General features: G+C 53.8%; 1 protein-coding gene across 1 annotated transcript; it reads left to right on the forward strand.

The window, feature by feature from the left end:
- Nucleotides 1-6,057: 6,057 nt before the first annotated feature.
- Nucleotides 6,058-6,744, forward strand: LOC308221568 (noggin-2-like; the record flags this gene model as incomplete). The annotated part of the gene is made up of 1 exon (XM_080618696.1): nt 6,058-6,744. One exon carries the CDS (start codon nt 6,058-6,060, stop codon nt 6,694-6,696), a length of 639 nt encoding a protein of 212 aa, XP_080474822.1. The 3' UTR covers nt 6,697-6,744.
- Nucleotides 6,745-21,538: the final 14,794 nt, after the last annotated feature.

Genomic DNA, 21,538 nt, shown 5'->3' on the forward strand with positions numbered 1-21,538 from the left:
ACTACTGGAAACGTTCCAGAATTTGGGCAAGACTGTTAACTGGAACCAGTAGAACAATTGTTGGGCTCTTGGGACAGCAGGGAAATAGGGGGCTGAAGGGAGTGAAATCAAGTGTGGGATACCAATGTGCTGCATCCAGCATGCAGCCACAGTGCAGACAGTGAAGGATGAACTCCAAGCAGCTGATGGGCACTGGAAGGTGCAGCTACACAGAAAACATAGAGATGTGGGGCCAGGCCTATGCCAGGAAATCAAATGGGATCATAAATGGGTGAGGCAGTGAGGGATGGAGCACAACACCATGGTGCCAAGAGGAAGAAAGTGATAAGAAGCTTGAAAAACAGATAAATACTTCATGATAAGAACAAAAAAGGGATGCCATGAAGCTCAGAATAGTTAAACCACCCTACTTGGTATAGGGAAAATCTATTTCTGAGGCACAAGTAATACCCTCCCTGGAGTTTCAGGTGTGTTTTTTCTTTCCCATCAGCTCTTTGGCACATCTGAACTTACTGCAGTTGAGTGCCAAGGCGGTGCTGAGCTCCCATGAGCATGAGGAGGTTCTATCAGCTCAGCTTCTCAGAGGAGACCTTTGCAGATGCATTTCCCACTGGGGCAGCACTGGGCAGCTGAGGAGGTTTGGTTGGGGCTGGTGGCCTGTGGTGGTAGAGGAGGGAGCTGGAAGCAGAGTTTAAGTCCCTAAAGCAGAAGGTGGCTGGGGCCTCCTTTCCTACCATCTCTTTTTCTCCTCCCATCCCATTCCTGAGCCTGTCCTGTTGGGATGGGAATAGAAACCTGTGAGCTGATGAATAACTGCATTAACACTGGGACTACTGAACTACTTACAGAAATTAAACTTAAGTAGGTCTGTGATGAAAACAAGGAACACCGTGTGACTGTGTGTCCCGTGTGGGGTCAAATCCCCTCTGCTTCACAAGGCTTTGGGGCCATCCAGCCACCTGCAGGCTTAGAACAATTTCTGCACCCAGCAGACCACAGGGAAGCAGCAAGCCCTGAGCTGCTGCAGGAGTGCGAGGCTGCTCCGTGGAGCCCTGCCAACCACTTGCCATGGCATACTTTGGGAACCGTTCCTTTAGACATACTGACGAGAGCAGGGTAATGTATTTCTACTGGAAAATAAACATATCTCTAATGAAAACCTGGTGCACCATCATTTAGTCTTTTTTCCTTTTTTTTTTTTTTTTTGCTTTTGTTCCTTAAGCGAAAATTAGGGATTCTGTCTTGTCAGACCCAAGCACCCAAGCTGTTCCTCATACTTGCCATGCCAACCCATCAGCATTATTTCTCAAGCATAAAGAGAGCCTGGAAAACTTAAACAAGCAAAGAGAAAGCAAGAGAAAAACCCAAAAGAGACAAAAAATATTTGGCTGGGAGCTCCTTTTCCTCTTCTTCTCTTCTCTTCTCTTCTCTTCTCTTCTCTTCTCTTCTCTTCTCTTCTCTTCTCTTCCCTTCCCTTCCCTTCTCCCCTCCCCTCCCCTCCCCTCCCCTCCCCTCTCCTCTCCTCTCCTCTTCCTTCCCTTCCCTTCTCTCCTCTCCTCTCCTCTCCTCTCCTCTCCTCTCCTCTCCTCTCCTCTCCTCTCCTCTCCTCTCCTCTCCTCTCCTCTCCTCTCCTCTCCTCTCCTCTCCTCTCCTCTCCTCTCCTCTCCTCTCCTCTCCCCTCCCCTCCTCTCCTCTCCCCTCCCCTCCCCTCCCCTCCCCTCCCCTCCCCTCCCCTCCCCTCCCCTCCCCTCCTCTCCTCTCCTCTCCTCTCCTCTCCTCTCCTCTCCTCTCCTCTCCTCTTCTCTTCTCTTCTCTGATGTTTGGCTGCTACAAATTTCCTTGCTTGTGGAGCCTTCCAGTGAAAACAGAGTAGGCACTGCCCAAGCTTCAAATGTAAAGTAGAAATGCCCTTTTTCTTTTGTCACAACACTTTTTGGGTCTTCTTTAGATGGCAAAAGGATGTCAGATTAGGGAAAGGAGCAAAACTAAGCAGTTTGCAACAATTTTAGCCTTCAGAAGGTGCCTTTAGCATCACACCTATCTTCTTACATGGAATCATTTTGATAAGGTTTTTCTATATGTGATATGTAACCTTTCCAACTTTAAAATCCTCTAATGAAGAGCTAGATTGTGATATGGGCCCACAGAGCGGGAAGGTAGATGAACACACCACTCAGCCTCTCAGTCCATGCTCACAGCCATAGGTAGGATTTTGCCCCAGTGCTTCTGGTCCTGAGGAGAACAGGAAGCAGCTGCCATGGTGGATCCCACGGGCACAATTAAGCCTTATAATTCCTTCCTGGGGGCTTGTCTTTGTTCCCTACCCTCCTTGAGAAGTTGAGAACACCACCAAGAGAAGCGCTTCACACTGGCCACCACTGGAGCATGGGGTTAGCCCACTGCGGGCTGCCTGATAGGGAGTCCTGGGGAGTCTTCCAAGCCTGCTGCAGACCTGGTGCCTCCCCCTGCTGCTCTGGGGCGCAACAAGCACTATTTTCCTTGCCTCCGAAAGGGGAAACCTCCCCACCCTTCACTTGAGAGCTTCTGCTCTATCATGGGGACCTGTTGAAGTGACTTGAGGTGCCTGGAGCAAAGGCATTTTTACTGGCATGGGATGATTCCGAAGCATGTTTAGAAAGTCCAAGAGACAGCTGAAGGAGTTGAGTTACTCCAGGGCTTTGGGATCCTCCAGGATGAAAAATGCCGTATATATGTTGGATTTTATTATTCATAGGACCATAGAATCATAGAATAGTTGGGATTGGAAAAGACCTTAAGATTATCCAGTTCTAACCCCCTGCCATGGGCAGGGACACCTTCCACTAGACCAGGTTGCTCCAAGCCCCATCCAGCCTGGCCTTGAACACTGCCAGGGATGGGGCAGCCACAGCTTCTCTGGGCAACCTGTGCCAGCACCTCAACACCCTCACAGTAGAGAACTTCCTCCTTATATCTAACCTGAATTTCCCCTATTTCGGTTTAAACCCATTACCCATTGTCCTATCACTACAGGCCCTGATGAACAGCTCCTCTCCAGCATCCTTGTAGGCCCCCTTCAGATACTGGAAGGGCACTATGAGGTCTCCATGAAGCTTCTCCAGACTCAACAGCCCCAACTTTCTCAGCCTGTCTTCATTCGGGAGGTGCTCCAGCCCCTGATCATCCTCATGGCCTCCTCTGGACTTGCTTCAACAGCTCCATGTTCTCCTTATCCTGAGGACATCAGAACTGCACACAGCACTCCAAGTGGGGTCTGACGAGAGCAAAGGGGAAGAATCCCCTTCCTCAACCTGCTGCTCATGCTCTGGGGATGCAGCTCAACACACAGGGGTGTTCTGGGCTGTGAGTGCACACTGAAGCCGGCTCATCTTCAGTTTCTCATTGACCAGTGCCCCCAAGTCCTTCTCCACAGGGCTGCTCTGAATCTCTTCTCTGCCCAACCTGTAGCTGTGCCTGGGATTGCCCTGACCCAGCTGTAAGATCTTGCACTTTGCATTGTTGAACTTCAGGAGGTTATTCCAACGACAGTGAGATGTTAATCCGCTTGCCAGGGTTTAGGAAGGCAGCAGTGCCAGCAGCAGCACACCTCGCTATGTGACTGCCCACTACTGACTCCCAGGTGTATCTGCCCTGAGCTGCTTGTTTGTTTGAATTTCAACACTGCCAAGACACCCGTGTCTCCCACCCCAGTGCAGGCAGTGCCCATCTCTCTGGCTTTGCTTCAAGCATCACGTTGGGGTCAGGAAGTTGGTCATGAATGTGTCTTCCTGATAATACTCGGTATCAAGGAATAATAATACCCATCTCCTTTGCAAATTGCTTTGAGAGCTGGGGAACAGGGTTGTTTCATGGCTCTGTTGCACAGTATGATCCAAATGACTGAAGAAGTTCAGCAGAAATCCCAAGCTGGGATCATGTCAGGAATACACAGCAAGGGAAGAAAGGCTGGCCCTGAGCAGCAGCTTTGTCTCCCTGAAGTCCAGGGAATGCTTTGGCTTCATGCAGACTCAGGACTGGATCGTTGGCCTCGCCATTTTGGGAGGGGTTTGTTTTCTTTCCTAACATTTGGAATTTCTGGGATGGTGAAGAGGTCGAAGGCTGGGGGACGTGCTCCATTTGTTAGTTTGCTGGATGAAGCTGTCTCTGCAAGTGCTTGGCAAGCCTCAGTGGCGTGCTCTTGGCTGGCCTGGCACTGCAGCCCATTGCTTTGCCTGGTGGCTCACCAGCACATTGTGATGAGAACTTGATCATGGTCTGTGTTGCTCCCTCCCCACACCCTGCCTCAGCCCCAGTGGGTATCTGGTTATCTCATGCCCCTGGGAGGGAGTGACTGGCATCGGCAGGAATGTTCTTACACACTGGCAGCCTGGAGGAACCAGCAGTGTGTCCAATTCCTGGACATGGTTCAAGTGTGAGCTCAGCAAAAAGCAATGTGGAGGTAAAGGAGGTGAGAAGGGTTGTAGTTTGTGCCATGTGGACACACACCAGGCTCGCACCCTCTACGCCTCAAAGGTGCAGGGTCCAGCTCGCCACCAAGAGCTTTAGCCCCACACCACTGAGAAGGGGGTGAAAAAAGATCAAAAGATCCAGTGATGTCACACCACGTGCACCGCGGGATGCAGGGACACTCCCTCGAGTGAAAAGGGTGCTGCTGGAAAGCTGTAGCCTCCCATGCAGAGCATGCCTCGACGCTGGAGTGCACTCGGCTCTGACATCCGGATGTGCTGGTGCTAAGCGGTGCCATGCTCTCCTTCTGGTTCTGCGTGAAGCTGGAAGAGGGCTTTGGAGGTGGCTTCTGTGGAGCAGCAGCAGTGGTGGACACCAGAGGCAGAGTGAGGGACGAGCTGCCCGGCAGGTCCGTGCTGGTGCCCACAGCCCTCCTGGCCGATGCAGACGCAAGATGTCGAGGGCAGGCAAGAGGAGGGGGCACCTCCTGCCTCGGGGGCCACCGCCACCAGCGCAGCTCCTGCCCACCGCTGGTGCCGGCCCCGGGGGAGAGGGGAGGGCGGCTGGACCCTGCGGGCGCGGCTGTCACTCAGCACGCGGCGAAAGTGACAGCGGGGGCGGGGCGGGCGCGCGCCGGGCGCGTATTTAACTTGGGCAGCGGGCGGCGCGCGGCAGAGCGCGGCGGGCGGGCGGAGGGCGCGGGAGGGGGGAGCCGAGCTGTGCCCAGCCGAAGCGCGCAGAGCGGCGGTGAGCCCAGGCGGCAGCGCGGAGCCGCGGCTGGATTCGTTGAGCGCGGCGGAGCCGGCCGGGACCGCGAAGCACCGGCAGCAGCATGGGTCGCCGCGGCTGCTGAGCGGCCGAGCCCGCCCCTGCCCGCCCTCGCCGAGGAGCCGCGTGGAGCGGCGGGCGCCGCCAAGGACCGCACCGGGAGCCGGTGCCGGGGACATCTGCCCCATACAGAGACCCCTTCGTGCCGAGGATGCTCCGGCGGCCCGCAGGCCGACCCCGCCGCTCGCCATGAGGAGGAGCCCGGCCGGGCCGCGGGCGCTGCCGCAGCCGCTCGCCGCCGCCTGAGCCCCGCGCCTTGACGGTGCCCGCGCGGGGGCCGCCCGTGCGGTCCGCTGTGACCCTTCCCCCCGCCCTTCGCCCTGCCCGCCCGGCTATAAAGGAGGGTTTTATTCTCGGGCTCCGGTCTCACGCCAAACCCTGTCACACCGTCTAGACAAGCTGTCGTGGGGCTCGGCCCAGCTGTCACCATGGCGATGGAGACGAGTCCGCTGTGAATTTTGGGGGGGAGCGAGCGAGAGCGGCGGCGGAGGAGGAGGAAGGCTCGGCCGCCGCCGTGCCCTGCCCTGTCCCCCGGGGGAGGCACGGACCCCCCGGCGCTCTCGGCCGCTGCTGGAGCCGGCCCGGCGGGGAGCCCCGGGGAGCCAGCGGCCGCGGAGCGAGCCTCAGATGCGTCTGTCACACAACCCCGGCAGAGCTATTTAAAGTAACGGGCCTCGCCGGACTTTTGTCTGCCTATTTATGAGTCCCCCGGAGCTGGCAGGCGCCGCCGGGCAGCGCTAGGAGCCGAGCCCGCGGGGACGCCAGCGGGGGCCCGCCCGGAGCATGACGGCGATCCGGGCGCTGCTGCTCTGCTCCTGCCTGGGGCTGCTGCGCCCGGGAGGCGGGCAGCCCTTCCTGCGGCTGCGACCCTCGCCCAGCGACAACCTGCCCGTCAAAGACATCGTGGAGCACCCGGATCCCGAGTACGACCCCAAGGAGCATGACTTGGACGAGAGGACTCTGCGGAAGAAGCTGGGCAGCCATTTCGACCCCGGCTTCATGGCCGTGGCTGTGCCGGGACCGGCCAACGCGTCGGGCGCCGAGGCGGCGGCGGGGCGGGCGCGGGCGGCGCTGCCGGCGGAGCTGCGGCGGCTGGAGCTGGGCCCGCCCCAGGGACCGCGGCTCAGGGTGGGCAAGAAGGCGCGGCGGAAGGTGCTGCAGTGGCTCTGGGCGTACACCTACTGCCCCGTCCTCTACACATGGAAGGACCTGGGCGTCCGCTTCTGGCCCCGCTACATCAAGGAGGGCAACTGCTTCGCCGAGAAGTCCTGCTCGCTGCCAGAGGGCATGTTTTGCAAGCCCGTCAAGTCGGTCACCAAGACCTTCCTGCGCTGGCATTGCCAGGGCTGGTCCAGCCAGAAGTACTGCACTTGGATCCCGGTGCAGTACCCGCTCATCTCCGAGTGCAAGTGCTCCTGCTAACCCCCCCGGCCTCGCCCCACCGCCCTGCATCGCCCGCATGATTTGGGGAAAGGGGCTGTGAGTGTTTTCACACTGCCCAGCGCTGGGTGTTGGGGCGAGGAACCAGGTTGTTTGGTTTTCTTTCTTTTGTTTTTCTGGACTTATTTTAATGTTATTTTATTTGAAAGGGGAAAAGCAAACCCAGGAACTGCAGGGCAGGCCAAAGGCACAGTAAAGCACTACAATCAGATGTCTATTTTTATACGTATATAGCCTTCTAACAAAAGGAAAAGAAAAAAAAAAAAAAAAAAGGAAAAAAAATTACCAGCCGTGTAAATAGAGAGATTTTAAAGGAAAGGGGGGAAATCGCTGTTGTTGGGTTTTTTTTATTATTATTATAATTATTGTTATTATTTTAAAGACATAGGACCACATTTTAAACCCATCCCCACAGAACCTAAGCACTTCCCTGCTGAAGGGAAGGGCAAAGATTTCCCATAAAGATGATTTTATCAAAAGGAGAAAGGGAGGGAAGGGGGGGTAAAAGGAAGCAAAGCAGGAACGGCAGCAGCCCCCAAGATGGTTGTTTCTCTGTGCTGTATTTTGTCTTCTTCAGACCTTGTCACTGATGTTTGAACTAATTTGCCACACTCTCTAGGGTTGTTTTTAAAGTGTATAACAATTAATTCAGGAGGAAATTTTAAAGAAAAGTACAAATCTATGAAAGAGTGGAACCGTTTTGTTGTGTGGGAATACATATAGTCATGTAGAGATGCTAAAGGAAATTTTCTGTGTACAGTTTATTTATTTTTAACGTTTGTGTATAGGAAAAAAAAACCAAACAAGCTAGAGATTATGCAAGAAACTATTGGAAATGTTTACTTGAATATTCCTTTAAAAACATATCAATGTAAATATGACCTATCACTGAGCAGAAAAAAAAAGGCATTTTTAGCAATAAACTCTATCTTTGAAGGAACCCCCTCCCCCATGGTGCACCCCACTTCCCACTTCCCCACACGAACTGCCAAGACCCAAGGTCTTGCTCGGAGCAGGTGATGAGTAAAGGGCTTTGGCCATGTGAATCGTGACACGCTCCTGAGGCTGATGGAGCTCCACTGGCTTCTATGGCTGGGATCCCGCTCTGGGCTCTGTGTGTTTAGCCTGATGGGGAGAGATAAACAAAAAATGGGGAGAGAAATGGCTCATAACATGCAAAAAGAGTGTGATGTCCTGGCCAGGAGGTGTCATCTGAAGTCTTTGGGAGATTCCATGCTCTGTGGCTCTTGGATTCAGCTCTTCTCCCACTGACAGAGGAAGAGATCAAGGTTACTGCCCTGGCCATCAAAGTGCCTGACACAGCTAGGCAGCCTCGTGTGTGTCAGAACAAATGTTTTTTCCTTGGCTGCTGCCGCTAGCACAGGAGGGAAGGATACTGACGAGCCCTGTGCCCAGCCCTGCTGCTGCCACGGAGTCCAGGGCCCATTGTAAGCTAGGGTGAGGAGGAACTGCTGATGGTTCCACAACGGTTCTGCGTGCCCTCAGCTTCCCACCCTGGTGTGCCAGGGCAGCCGGGACCCTCGCTGCTCTCCCGCTGGAGCTCATGGAGCCGGGGACAGGAACAGACAGCCGGGCAGGCTGCAGGCAGCCGAGCCGCTGGGGAGGAGCTCAGCACTGGTGACCAGGGACATTGGCAGTGCAAGCCCATTCCCAATGGACATCTATCTGTCTGTCTGTCTGTCTGCCACAGGGGTTGGAGTGGGGCCCTGACGGGCTGCCAGGCTGTCCCCCTGTGTGCTCCACGTGGGCTGCTGGTGCTGGAGGGGAAGGTCTGGCTGTTCCCTCCAGTGTCTGAAACGTGCCCAGCATCTCTGAGGAACAAACTGCTGCTGAAGGCCATTGCCAGCAAGGAGCCAAGCTCCGCCAAGCTGTCTGCAGAGCGGCAGGGAGATCCCGTCCCCCTCCAGCCTGGCACACAGCAGAGGAGAGCAGTGTGACACCAAGCCCATATCCCATGGGAAGGCACCGGGACCCTCCGAGGGATCTGGCTCGCATCTTTCCATCATCCTCTGAGGGGATCACTGTCCAGTGAGCCCCCCTGGAGCAGGCCTGCAGAGCCTGGAGGTCATGCACAGATTGAGGCCGAAACTGGGAAAGAGCTTTTTTAGTGGGCACAGTGGGGACAAGGCCAGAGGGACAGTAACATTCATCAGCCCATGTCCCTGCAGAGCCCTGTGGCCATCCGCTCAGCTCCATGCAAGTAGCAGGTTGGCCTTTCCATGCATTTATCAGCGAGGGACCGGGGAAGGGGGAGACGCGGAGGGCAGGGTGGAAAGGAGAGCTCGATGAAGGCAATGTGCAAAACATCAGGAGCATTTGGGAGAGGAAGGGGAAAGCTCATTTTGCAAGAGGAACAACATCTGTGGTGTGGGGGCTGAACATCTGTAGGAGGGAGCATGGGGGGAGGGCATTCTGGGAAAATATTTCTGACATAATCCCAACAGTATCTGGTGTGTTGGGATTTGGTTACAAATGGCCCTCTAACGTCTTTGTGCGTTTTGTTCTGCTGGTTCCAGGGGCACACAGAGACCCCTGCTTTGTGCTAACCTGGGAAATAAACCATTCGCTGGGCTCAATGGCTGAGTTCAGTTGCATGGGGAAGGGGGGGTGGGAATGGGGAAGGCGAGATTTGTGTGAACTCCAGCAAAAACCAGCCTAAAAGCCTCTGTGCCATGTGCTGGAGGGAGGAGGGGGGCTGCCTCTGTCTCTGGGGAGGACTCAGTGGTCCCGCTTGAGATGGCAGCTTGTTTGGAGGGGAAAGCATGAGATGCGGGAACAGAGGTGCTTGGTGTGGGCAGGGGCTGGGGAGCTGAGGGCAGCCCCATGGGGTGTGTGCCAGCTCCCCAGGCTCTGGTGTGCGATCACTTCGTGCTGAGGAACCTCCTGCTCGGCTGCCCCAGGAGGGGATGAGTCGGCCGTGTGACAGCCGGGCCACGGGCGTGATGGCTGGCCTCAGCTGCTGAGCCTCAAAGGAGAGAAAAACAAAGGGGAACCAGCCTGGTTCTTTGGTGTGGTTATTTCATTGTCTCCCCAAGCTGCTTGTGATTAAGGGACAAGCTGGGGGGGGAGAGAAAGGGGGCAGAACCGGCAGGACCCCGAGATGTGGTGGGTGCTGACTTCTGAAGATATGGGTCCTTCCCTTGCTCTGGCCTGGGAGATGGGCCCAGAGCACCAAAGGCAGGTGGTGTCCCCTAGGTTGGGTCCCTCTTGTCATCATGTCGGCAAGAGACGGGCCGTGGCCACACACTGACAGGAGTGTGCACACCTGCTTCTGGGCACCCAGCCATTCCTCTGTTCACCCAGGATTTTCAGAGGGAGTGCGGCCTCCCTGGTGAGCCACATGCTTTGCGGTCTCCCTTCTCTGTGCTGAGTTTCAGGGCTTAAGCAGAATGTGGTTAGCGGGAGGACCAACAGTTTAACACCTTCTTCATTCAGGCAGGGCAGAGCACGTGTGGTGGAGGTGGCTCCATGGGACCTACCTGATGGCTGCCCCATCTTCTGAGGGCACAAATCAACTGGCAAATCTTTCCACACAGCTGGCCTGCTCTGACACCACGTGCTGTGCTTGGGCAGCTCCCTTGGCTGGATCATGGATGATCTCTTCCTTGTAGTCCCTACAAAGCCTGGCTCAGAGCAGAGAGCTCCTCTTTTGGGTCCACAGAGGTCTTCATCTCTTCTGCATGTCAAAGCCCTTCGTTCACCTCCTGAATTGTTTTCCCATGCAGAAACCCTAGATTTAGATGATCTTGTTTGTCTTGGGAAGGAATGCAAGCACAGAATGGCTTCTGACATTTGACTCGCTGATATGGAGCACTTTCTCATTTGTCTTTCACGTCCCGCTTTGGCTTTGATACCAGCAGCGGGTTAACTCTTTGTCTCTGCTGGCAGAGAGTATTTCATCCTGTTTCTCATGCCACCTTGCCTGGTTTAGCTCAGGTCCCCTCAGCTAAGGCCAGTCTCCAGGAATGCGGTTTCTGTTGGCGTGCCGGCTCTGGCAGAGTGACCCAGATTCACAGGTCCAGAGCTCACAGGTGTCTGATGCCAGCTCTTGAGATATCTGACTCAGGCTCACATGATGATCTAAGCCCATCACTCATCATTCCTAGAAAGGCAGATGAACGGTCTGGATGCAGTAATTGCCTCCTCAAACTTTCAAGACCAGGGTAAACTGAGATTTCTCTCAACGTCCAAAGTTGTGCTCGATTCCTCCTTCAGCATGAGTGTTGGCTGTCACTCACCTCTGGAGCCCAGCATGGCCACCAGGAGCCCTCAGAGAAAGCCAGTCTCCCTGCTTGGTTCCAGCAGGTCCCTGGCGAGCCCAACCTGCCGACTCCTTCTGGCCAAGAGCTCCAACCAAGCTGGACCTGCTTCCTCTGGTCACTCCCAGCTCCCCATTCACAACCATAATGAAAAACATGCATTGGTGTTTGGGTGACCAGCACCAGGATCAGCCAGTGCTGACCATGCTGAGCACGGATGTGCCTCATGGCATGGGCAGAGGTGGACTCTTGTCTCGCCATCTCTCCAGGGCTGTGGGGTGCAAGGGCAGGGGTTCTGCTTCCTCTGTGCAAGACCCACCTTAGGCTGCCTTAATCCCCACTCCTTTGCAGTTCTCCTTAGCTGCCTGTGTCTCCATGCACAGTAAACCCAACCACATGCCCAGCTGCTGCTTGGCAGAGCTGTGCCCTGACCCCTCTCCAGCATGTGCAAGAGGGGCTGCAGGGGTGCCTCGGGCTCTACTCACTGTCACTGCCTTCCCCCTCGGCGATGAAACCCAAACATTAACAGCAGCACCATCCAGGAGACATGGCTGCTCTTCAGCGTTAGCTTCCTGGTATTCTGCTTAAAAATGTCAGACACCCCGCCAAGGAGAAGGGACCACATCATGTGGCGCCCAGGAGCCCAATCAGAGAGGCAGAGACGTGAAGAGTGAATCCCAGCGAGCTGGGAGGCAGCGCTCGCAGGACAACCATTGGCTAGAGTGGCCCTTTCAGGGGCTGGCGAACGAATCCATTCACAAAAACACAGGGCTAGTTTGCAAACAGCAAAACAATCTGGAGGAGTCTGCCAGGGAGACACCCAAGCCCTGCAGCAGATGTGTGGGATGTGGCTAGTGCAGCTCTATCCAAGCCCAAGCAAAGGTGCAGTGAATTCAGGAGGACCGATTCCACCTCTCCCAGTTTTCAGGCCCCGCTGCTCCTCTCGAGGAGGTTCAGTGCCCTGCCCCAAGAATCTCAGCCTCCTGCCAGACTCCCAGGCATGGGGCAGAGACCACCAAGTGCCCACGCACCACCACTGGGGCATATTAGGAGAGAGACCCTGATCTCCAGCATCACACAGATATCCTGGAAAGGGTGAGAAGCCCTCACAGAAGCCCATGGTCCCAGAGATATGATGGAGCGTACAATAAGAAAAGCTGCTTCTTGGATCTGGAAGCTGGGAGTGAAGGGTGTTAACGCTGGGTAATGCCAGATGTGGGGCATGGTTGCTCTCAGAGGGCCTGACTAGGTCAGCCACATCAGCCACCCTTTCAGTGGAAGGGTGGGTAGGCATTGGAACAGGCTGCCCAGGTGGAGTCACTGTCCCTGGAAGTAACAAGTCATGTAGACGAGCCCCTTAGTGACATGGCTTAGTGGTGGCCTTGGCAGTGATGTGGGAACAGTTGGACTTAGTGATCTTAAAGGTCTTTCCCAACCTGGCTGATTCCATGATTCTGATTCTATGAGCCTTGTTACCACGTAGCCTAAGGACCACAAACATGGTCCTTAGAAACCAGTTATCTCCTCATGCTGGAGAGCAGAGAACAAGGTGACCAGCCAAGCTCACTGGCCACCCCCCTTAGTTCAGATCTGAACTTTTTCCCCCAGAGAAGTCTTTAAAGACACTACAAAAAGCCAGGGCTTTGGAGCCAGTGCTGCCAGAGCTGTGGGAGGTCCACAGTGAGGACCCTGGTGCTCCCAGAATGGTGATCCCACCCACTGAGCAGCAGCATATCCAGGGCGTGCCACATCGCAACTCCTCTGTTCCAGTGTTGGCTGCTTTGGGGAGGTAGCAGGGGCCAAAGCTGAGCAGCAGCAATGCTGCAGACAGAAGTAAAAGCTGCACCTCTGGGTGCCAGGGCAGGACAGCCTTTGGAAACCAGGCTCTGAGTCTAGAGTGGGAAAAGAGAGCAACGGTGCTGGAGAAAGAGCTCCATGTCACAGGTGCTAGCTCATTCTGAGGGATCACGTACAGATGTCGAAGTCCATAGGCTTCTTGGAAGGTCGTGCAAGAGCCATCAGATCTCCTCCGAGGCTGGCTGTGTCCTCAGGCATTGTCTGGTCTGCTTCCATCCCGTTTACTGCCAAAAGACACTTTCACTCCAGGAGATGGTACTAACAAAGGACTGGGCCTCCAGCTTTGGCTCAGTTTATCTACTTTATTGGGAAAGGGACCATATTTCATCCTGGAGCTGAGATTAAGCACTGAACTGGACTTGGTGTTCCACTCTATTTTAGGAAAGAGCCTACTTTTGCCTCCTCCTTTCGCACCAGGATTGCAGCCAACAATCCTCTCGGACACCTCTTTGAGGAAGAGAAGGCAGTGTGCAGATCAATGTGTAGCAGTGAAGCTGGACTTTGCCACTAATAACGAAGGATGTTGGTGATGGTGTGTGTAGCGTGGTGGTACCCAAGGGAGCCCTCAGCTGAAGGAGGTGCCTTCAAGATCCGGGCAGCGCTGCTGTGCTGCTCTGTGGACCAGACACACGGCGCTCTGTCCCCTCCGGCCAGACGTTGCCCTGGAGGTGCTCCCTGCAGGGCACCGGTCACCCCCACAGCGGGCAGAGGCCCGGGGTGGCGCTGGGGGCTGCTGGGCTACTCTGCAGCACTGGAGAGGCGCTGACACTCGGCTCTCCGGGCTCCAGAGAGGCCGGGACCAGCAGGGCGAGGTGTTGGGTGCGGGCAGTGGGGCCTGGTAGCCCCGCCAAGGGGCGCTCCGGGCACAGGCACTGAGAAGAAGGCGGCCTCTGCCCGGGGCTTGCTGTCCGCGGCCTGCTCCAGCTCCAGGGCATGCCCGGACCCCGCAGCCTCCCGTGTCCTGGGCGCCGGTGCAGATCAGGCCGCGCAGGCCCCACCCGGCGCCACCGCCGCCGCGGGCGCCGTTCAGCCGGGAAGAGGGCGCCACCTGGCGGCCCGCAGGGCCAGGCGGGACCCGCCGGGACCCGCCGCACGTTCCTGGCGGCAAGGCCTCACCTCGCCGGGCCCTGGCAGCGCCGCTGTTCCCTCCCCGCGCGCCCCACCGGGTCTTCAGACACCCCACCGGGGCCCCCGCCCCGCCGCTCCCTTCTGCCACAGGGACTACAGTGCCTGGCCTCTCCCGTGTCACCGTGGACAGGGACCCGTGTGGAACCCGCGGAGGGAGGGCCTGGCAGAGCTCCAGCAGCCTTCGCTGGGCTCAGGGTCCCGGAGAGCAGTGGTCTGGGCCCCGCTGTGCCGAAGGGAGCGGAGCCTTTGCCAAGGTGGGGCTGAGGCACAGCGTGGTGGTGTAGGGGCTCCCTCAGCCTGTGTTGGGTGACACTTGTTGGACAAGCAGCTCTGTCACACGGTTTGTGTACACTTCTGGTGTGCCCAACACAAGAGGGACATGGAGCTGTTGGAGTGAGTCCAGAGGAGGCCATGGAGATGCTGCGAGGGCTGGAGCAGCTCTGCTCTGGAGCCAGGCTGAGAGAGCTGGGCTTGTTCAGCCTGGAGAAGGCTCATTAAGGGGAGACCTTAGAGCAGCTCCAGTGCCTAAAGGGGCTATAAGGATGCTGGAGAGGGATACTTCATCAGGGAGTGTAGGAACAAGACAAAGGGTAATGGGTTCAGACATAAACAGGGCAGATTTAGGCAGAAGTTCTTCCCTGTGAGGGTGCTGAGGCACTGGCACAGGTTGCCCAGAGAAGCTGTGGCTGCCCCATCCCTGGCAGTGTTCAAGGCCAGGTTGGACAGGGCTTGGAGCAGCCTGGTTTAGTGAAAGGTGTCCCGGCCCATGGCAGGGGGTTGGGACTGGATGAGCTTTAAGGTCCCTTCCAACCCAAACCATTCCGTGATACTATGATTCTAATTCCAGCTTCCTACCAGCCACCACTGACCTCCCATGGGATGTCCCATGAAGCCACCCCAGAGCTGCATGAGCTTCCTTTCCCTCTGCAGCAGCAGTAGCAGCCACTGGCCAGCAAACAGATCCCAAAAGTCCAACACCCTCCACAGCTTTTGTCTGAGTTGAGGTAAATATGTTCTACATGAGGAACTTCAGCATGCCTTGCATATAAATGCTTCCCATGGTGACTGACAAAGCAGCCCTCCATCCTCCCAAAGGGAGTGGTGAAAGAGGCACCACCAAAGATACCCTGCATAGAAGAAAGAAGATATCCTCCGTGAATGCTCTGAGTGAAGTGGGATTCATCCAACCCCTCCATCTCTGTTGCCTACACGCCGAGTGTCTGTACACAGTTGTTGTCCTGGCCCAGGTCCAGCCCTGTTGTCCAGCTCAGTTACTTCAATAAGCCTTCAAATTGCTTAACAAATACCACACAAATGTTTAAACCCTGAGAATTTGTACTCTGGGCTCAAAATGTGATTTATCTTCATCTATGCCTGCAAGATTTATCAGCCCCAATTAAAGGAATGGCTGCACTCTTTAAAGTGTGGTTCTAGTCAGAAAAACCAACTGGAGTCTTGTCTCAGTGAGCAGGACACATGGCCAAACCAGAAGGGAAAAACTGAGAAACATTTTTCTAAAACAATCCTTGTGTTTTTTGGTCAAAATTTTTGAAGCGTTGGCTGAATTTAGAAACATTTGATCAGCTCAGTAGCGAGGCAGGAGCCAGGAAAGGAATGGTGAAAATTCAGTCAGGTTTTTTCCTCTGTTCTTCATCAGAATTTAATATTTTTATGCCATTTTTCATCCAAAAATGCTGGCAAGCGCTGCATGGCACATCTGTCTGCTAAAGGCCATCTGCAAACCTCCACCCCTTTGTAACGCGGGTGAGAGATGTCTCTGTTGGTGCATACACACAAGAGAATAGAAGCATGTGTTGGTGCACTCTGGGCAAGCTTGCTAAAGCCTGGGACATGAGGCTTTAATCCTGGCCACAGAGGAGTGCACTGGTAATATATGGCAGTAATTCCTACTAACAAACCCTGCAGACTTGTGGTTCCGCTCATCGCTACCAGACTTCTTCCTTTCTTCTTGCTTCCTTTTTCCTCAAGAGGACATGGAGCTGTTGGAGCAAGTCCAGAGGAGGCCACGAGGATGATCAGGGGCTGGAGCATCTCCTGTATGAAGACAGGCTGAGAAAATGTGGGCTGTTCAGTCTGGAGAAGAGAAGCTGCATGGAGACCTCATAGCAGCCTTCCAGTATCTGAAGGGGGGCTATAAGGATGCTAGAGAGGGACTCTTCAGTAGGGACTGTAGTGATAGGACAAGGGGTAATGGGTTTACACTGAAACAGAGGAAATTCAGGTTAGATATAAGGAAGAAGTTCTTTACCATGAGGGTGGTGAGGCACTGGCACAGATTGCCCAGAGAAGCTGTGGCTGCCCCATCCCTGGCAGTGTTCAAGGCCAGGTTGGACGGGGCTTGGAGCAACCTGGTCTAGTGAAAGGTGTCCCTGCCCGTGGCAGAGGGTTGGAACTGGATGAGCTTTAAGGTCCCTTCCAACCCAAACCATTCTATGTTTCTAAGATTCATGCTGTAACACTGAGCTCCCAAGGTGGAAGGCTGGCTCTGCTGTGCCCTGAGAGCCATTGGAGCAAGGCCAGGAAATCCCAATGCCATGGGCAGCTTCAGAGAATATGAAGTTCTTTCTCCTCTCAAAAGCTTTTCAAGTGGATCTCTCAGGTGCAGGCTGTGCTGGCAATGACAGGTCAAAAAAAACCCACCCAACCTCTAACAGGGTGAAACCTCAAACCAGGCAGAGCAGATCAAGAAATACAAGAAGATGGGGGATGGGTCATTGAAGAACTGTCACTAGAATCTAGAGAGACCAGCTTTGGAGCCAGATGACACTAAGCCATACTGTTAAACGCACCTCATCTGGAGGTGGAGAGGCATGGCAAATGCACGTGGAAACCCACACCAGAAAGGAACAGCCCCAGAAACTGGATTTGCTATTGGCAGGAAATTTTTTCAGATAAGACTTACCTTGAAACTGTATTATTTGTCCACCTGTGCAATTACCCATCAAATCAAGTTGTAGGAAAAAAAAGAAAAGAAGCATTCTGAAGGTTTCCTTCAGACAGCATGAAAGCCTTTTGATCCAGCTTGAGCCTCCAGACTCCGTACATTCAGACTGCAGTGCTGGTGCGGTTGCAGCGACACAAGGCAAAAAGGAAACAAAAGGTCCTTTCAGGATAGTAGGTGTGATCCTTTCCCAGTAAGTGCAAGGAGAATGTTTTATTCCTCATCAACTTGCCTGGATCAGGATGTCCTTCTTGCCTTAAGAAAATCTTTTGTAATTAAGCCTTTTTTTCTGCAATATGTCAGGGCACATAACAAAAAGGATTTTCCTGCCTGGAAGTAGTGTGATCATAGACATTCTAGACATAGCTCAGGCTGGAGGTACAAACAGAAATCTGACCTTTTATGCCCACCATCTTTGAAGCTGGGAGGGTCCCAATTTCAATTTCAGCAACAAAGGGCACGTGTAAGCAAGTCTTGATTTAAAAGGTCTGAAATGACTCTCATCATCTCCTCTGGCTGCTTGTCTCATCCAGACAGTCTCACTTCATCCCACAGGCACAGGCAGCTGGATCCCATCCGTGCTGCCCTCCCGGCTATCCTGTAGCTGAGATCACTGGGGCCAGATATCCTGAGGTGGGGGCTCGAGGGGCACTGTCCCCTGTTAGTACCCCTGTCACATAGCACAGCTATGCAGCATCACAGACTTTCTCAGCCAAGAAGGCAAGAAGGCACACAGGGGTGGGAAGAAGCCCCAGGACTGACTCTTTTCTGAGGCTGAGCCAGACCCTAGATGAGAGAGGAACCCCAGGAGGTGCCCTTGTTTCCCCTACCAGCAATGTGTTCTGCAGCCAAAGACTGAGAGCAGCCCCATCCTGCTCTGTGGTCCCCATGTGTCACCACTGATGCCTGCCACTAGCTCTGCTGTACTCATCCCCTTGGCTGCATCATGGAGGATGCTGAGCCGCTGCCATCCTGCTGTCACTGTCTCTCACACCGTTTGGCACACAAACAGCCAAGGGCTGAGGAGATGTGCAATGACTAGTCAACCTTGCCATTGCCTTTCTCAACACTTTTAACTAAGAAGAGACGATAAGCCACCAGCTGGCAGGTGGCTGCCAGTGAGTGGAGCCTTGCACAGTGCTTCTGGCAGTTGGAGCACAGAAGGCAATATGCTCTCCACCAGAGAACATCAGCTGGCGATGTGTGGTGCTTTTTCTCATATGGGGAATGGATGTGAGATGCTTCTGATGCTGCCAGCACCTCTGAGACTCCAGGTGAAATAAAAGCAAGGTCCTGCTACCTGTTATATCAAGATCTGTCCTCTGCAGGTGGGCACGTCTAGGGAGATGTGATTGATTTAAGTCACACTAACAAGTGTGGTTTTGTCCTTACAGAATATATCAGCTTGGCTACTGCTTGACTTGTTCTGGCAATCACACTTCAGCATCATAGCTCTGTGCCTTCAGTCAGCAATCTAAGAACTGCAAGCCAAGGCTGCGCAGGCACCTGCCCAGGACTCCCTGGGCTTTTCCTAGGGCTGTCCCTAGAGTGGTTCTTTACCCTTGGCTTTGTTTGGCATCCCCAGGCCTTTACTATAACAGCAGCTGCTGGAAGTATGAATTTCCATGCCTGAGGACTGCTCACTGGAGCATGTGCAGTCCAAGAACCAGTGAAGAAAAGCACCAGGTCCCATCCCTTGCTGTAGCTGCAAAACCTGCCTCATTCTCATTGCAGAGAGTCTCACTGTGGGAATCTGCAGCTCTCCCATGCCTCCTGGTTAGAAGTAGATCTGTGGGGCTGTGAGGATCCCTTGGCTTTCACCTGCATGCACATGGGCAGGTTTCGCTCCTATCTGTGCTAGTTCCGCTTTTGGATAGGGCAAGGGACTGTCTGATGAGCTGTTTGGGTGTTTGAGTCCAGAGCCTGGTCCAGGGCTACAAATGTCCAAGGTCTGAGCTGCTTTGGAGACATCTGCCATCCAGGGCTGAGAAGAGGCTCCCAGGCCTGCCCAGAAGAAAACTGCTGCTGCCTGCTTGGCACCGGAGCTTGGATGGGAATTCTCTTATTTTTCATGAGCAGGCTGAGCGGTCAGCACATACCATGAGCAACAGTCAGAGGAGCAATAAATAGCCTACGCAGACCAGAAGGACAAAACCTGTTCAGACTAGACCACTCATCCCCTGTGCTGGGCAGAATAACTATTGTTCTGCGTCAAAGTCGCGTATGCTGAAGAGAGAAAGCCTCTGGCCTGGCCCAGCCTGCACCTAGCAGGTTCTCCAAGAGCAGCCATGGTTACTGCTTCAACCAGCACGTCCCAAGGATGTGGTAGGGAGCCATCAGGATTGTCTTTGTTCCAGTGAAATGTTTCACTCCTGCTCCCAAAGATGCACCAAGAGGCAGATGCCATTGCTGCAGGCTGGCTGCGGACTTCTCCTCCAGGGCTGGTTCCCATTTGGGATTGCACCCAACCATACTTCTCCAGTCCAGTGAAAGTTTGAGCTTTGCCCATTCTCCAGAAAAAGGAGCACTTTGAAAATGTTAAGGTTCCATAATAACTCGTACCAGGAAAACCTTGTGTTCCCCAATGAGGTTTCTTTGTGGTCTTATACCGTCCATAAGACTGTGGGGGAGAGGTCCCAAATAGCCAGTGCAAGCCCATCACTTACCGTTTCCCCTTCTCCCCTTTAAGGTCTACAACAGAAGCAGGCATGAAAGGCAATCCTGCAGCTACAGGCCAGTGTTTCCTCCCAGTCACCTCTTGCTGAGCATCAAATCTGGGATAGGCAGGAGTTGTAAAGTCCTCTGAACCTGAAAAGTGCTAACCAAGAGAATAAAGCACAACAAGAGTGTTATTAATAAATGCCAGCTGCTGTTATATAACTCCTAATCATGAGCTGCGTCTTTCGGCCCCCATTGTTCCATTGTCAGGTCCCATTATCTGGGAACTCTTACCCACGGACCACAAGAAATAGCCTGGGCTCTGCGGGTTTGCAAACTTTGTTGTTGGAAAGCTTTTCATGCAATTGTTTTTGCTTTGCGCTGTTGCCGTCCTTATTGTACAGATGTGGGTGTGTATCACAGCCCACACCCTCTGTCTTTTGCCTCAGGATAACTTTGAAAATGAGCTGATCCATCTCAGTGAGTGTTTTCCCTAAGAATTTGCTTTAAAAACAACAACATTCAGACCAAAAAAAACCCCTCATTTTCCTGAAGTGAAGCTTGTGCTGGGGAAAGATGCTGGCCTGCAATCCCAGCAGAATAAAGACTGCACTTTATCCTCAGAAGAGACTCCCCGCAGGACTGTCAGTGCCTTAGCCCAGGCCTGAAGGAAGAATGGAGTGTGAGGTAACCAGGTCTCTGGGACTCATTTGGAGCAGGGCATCTCTGTGGTTGCAGAGCTGGGCTATCAGTCCTCCCCTGCCAGCTTATGAGCTTTCAGCAGTCCCGCTTCAAGTGCGTCTTCACAGAATCCCAGACTGGTTTGGGCTGGAAGGGACCTTAAAGCTCATCCAGTTCCAACCCCTTGCCACAGGCAGGAACACCTTCCACTAGACCAGGTTGCTCCAAGCCCCATCCAACCTGGCCTTGAACACTGCCAGGGATGGGGCAGCCACAGCTTCTCTGGGCAACCTGTGCCAGCGCCTCAGCACCCTCACAGGGAAGAACTTCTGCCTGAGAGCTCATCCCAGTCTCCCTTCTGTCAGGTTAAAGCCATTCCTTCTTGTCCTGATGGATGCCTCAAGGAAGGCTTCTTCATGGCATTTCTACCTGGAAATCAACATGAAGCTTATCTGGCTTGTGCAAGCCTGTGAGTCTCAGCTCTACTTACAGGCTAATCACAGAACCAAAGAATCACACAACAGTTTGGGTTGGAAGCTTTGGACCTTAAAGCTCAACCAGTTCCAACCCCCTGCCACGGGCAGAGACTTTCACTAGACCAGGTTGATGTGCAGAAAAAGGAGAGTGTAGTTCTTCGTGGCACCTTCATGCTGGCCAGTGTAAGATACACCAGCATGGGAAGCTCTGCATGCTGGGTGATGGCTGTTCACGTTGGTTGGGTCATGGCTGTTCAGGTTAGAGGCACAGTCATTTCCCAGGGCTAAGAACTGACCACACCAAAAAAAATGGGTTTCTGGTCAAAATGAAAAATTTTATTGAACTTTGCCTAGGTTTGGAAAAGAAATTATAAATCAAAACCAAGAAATGCCAGGCAAAAAGCTGTGGTGTTCAGTTCCTGAGACCTGTATTTTGTCTACTAACAATACGTTTTAAACATCATTGTGTTTTTTCTTCCTTTCACTGGAAAACCTGAAATGACACAGGAAGCTAAAAATAGTAACAGTACCCACCAAGTCATTGGTGCTTTTCAGTCAGCTTCAATGCAGACTTCAGTGTTGGTTGGGGCAGGATTTGTTATTTTTCTGACCAGGCCCTATATTAGATTCATGAATATATCTGACTGAAATGGTCTAGGAAAGCCACCAACCCATTCCTGAATGGTTTTCCCTTGAGTTCACCCAGCGCTTCACATCTTCAGGCAGCAACAACCAGTAAGCTCAGTGATGCTCTTGGGATAGGGATGGAGATGAGGAACACC

The sequence above is a fragment of the Psittacula echo genome (genome assembly GCF_963264785.1).
Source record: "Psittacula echo genome assembly, chromosome: 5".
Classification (NCBI taxonomy): domain Eukaryota; kingdom Metazoa; phylum Chordata; class Aves; order Psittaciformes; family Psittacidae; genus Psittacula; species Psittacula echo.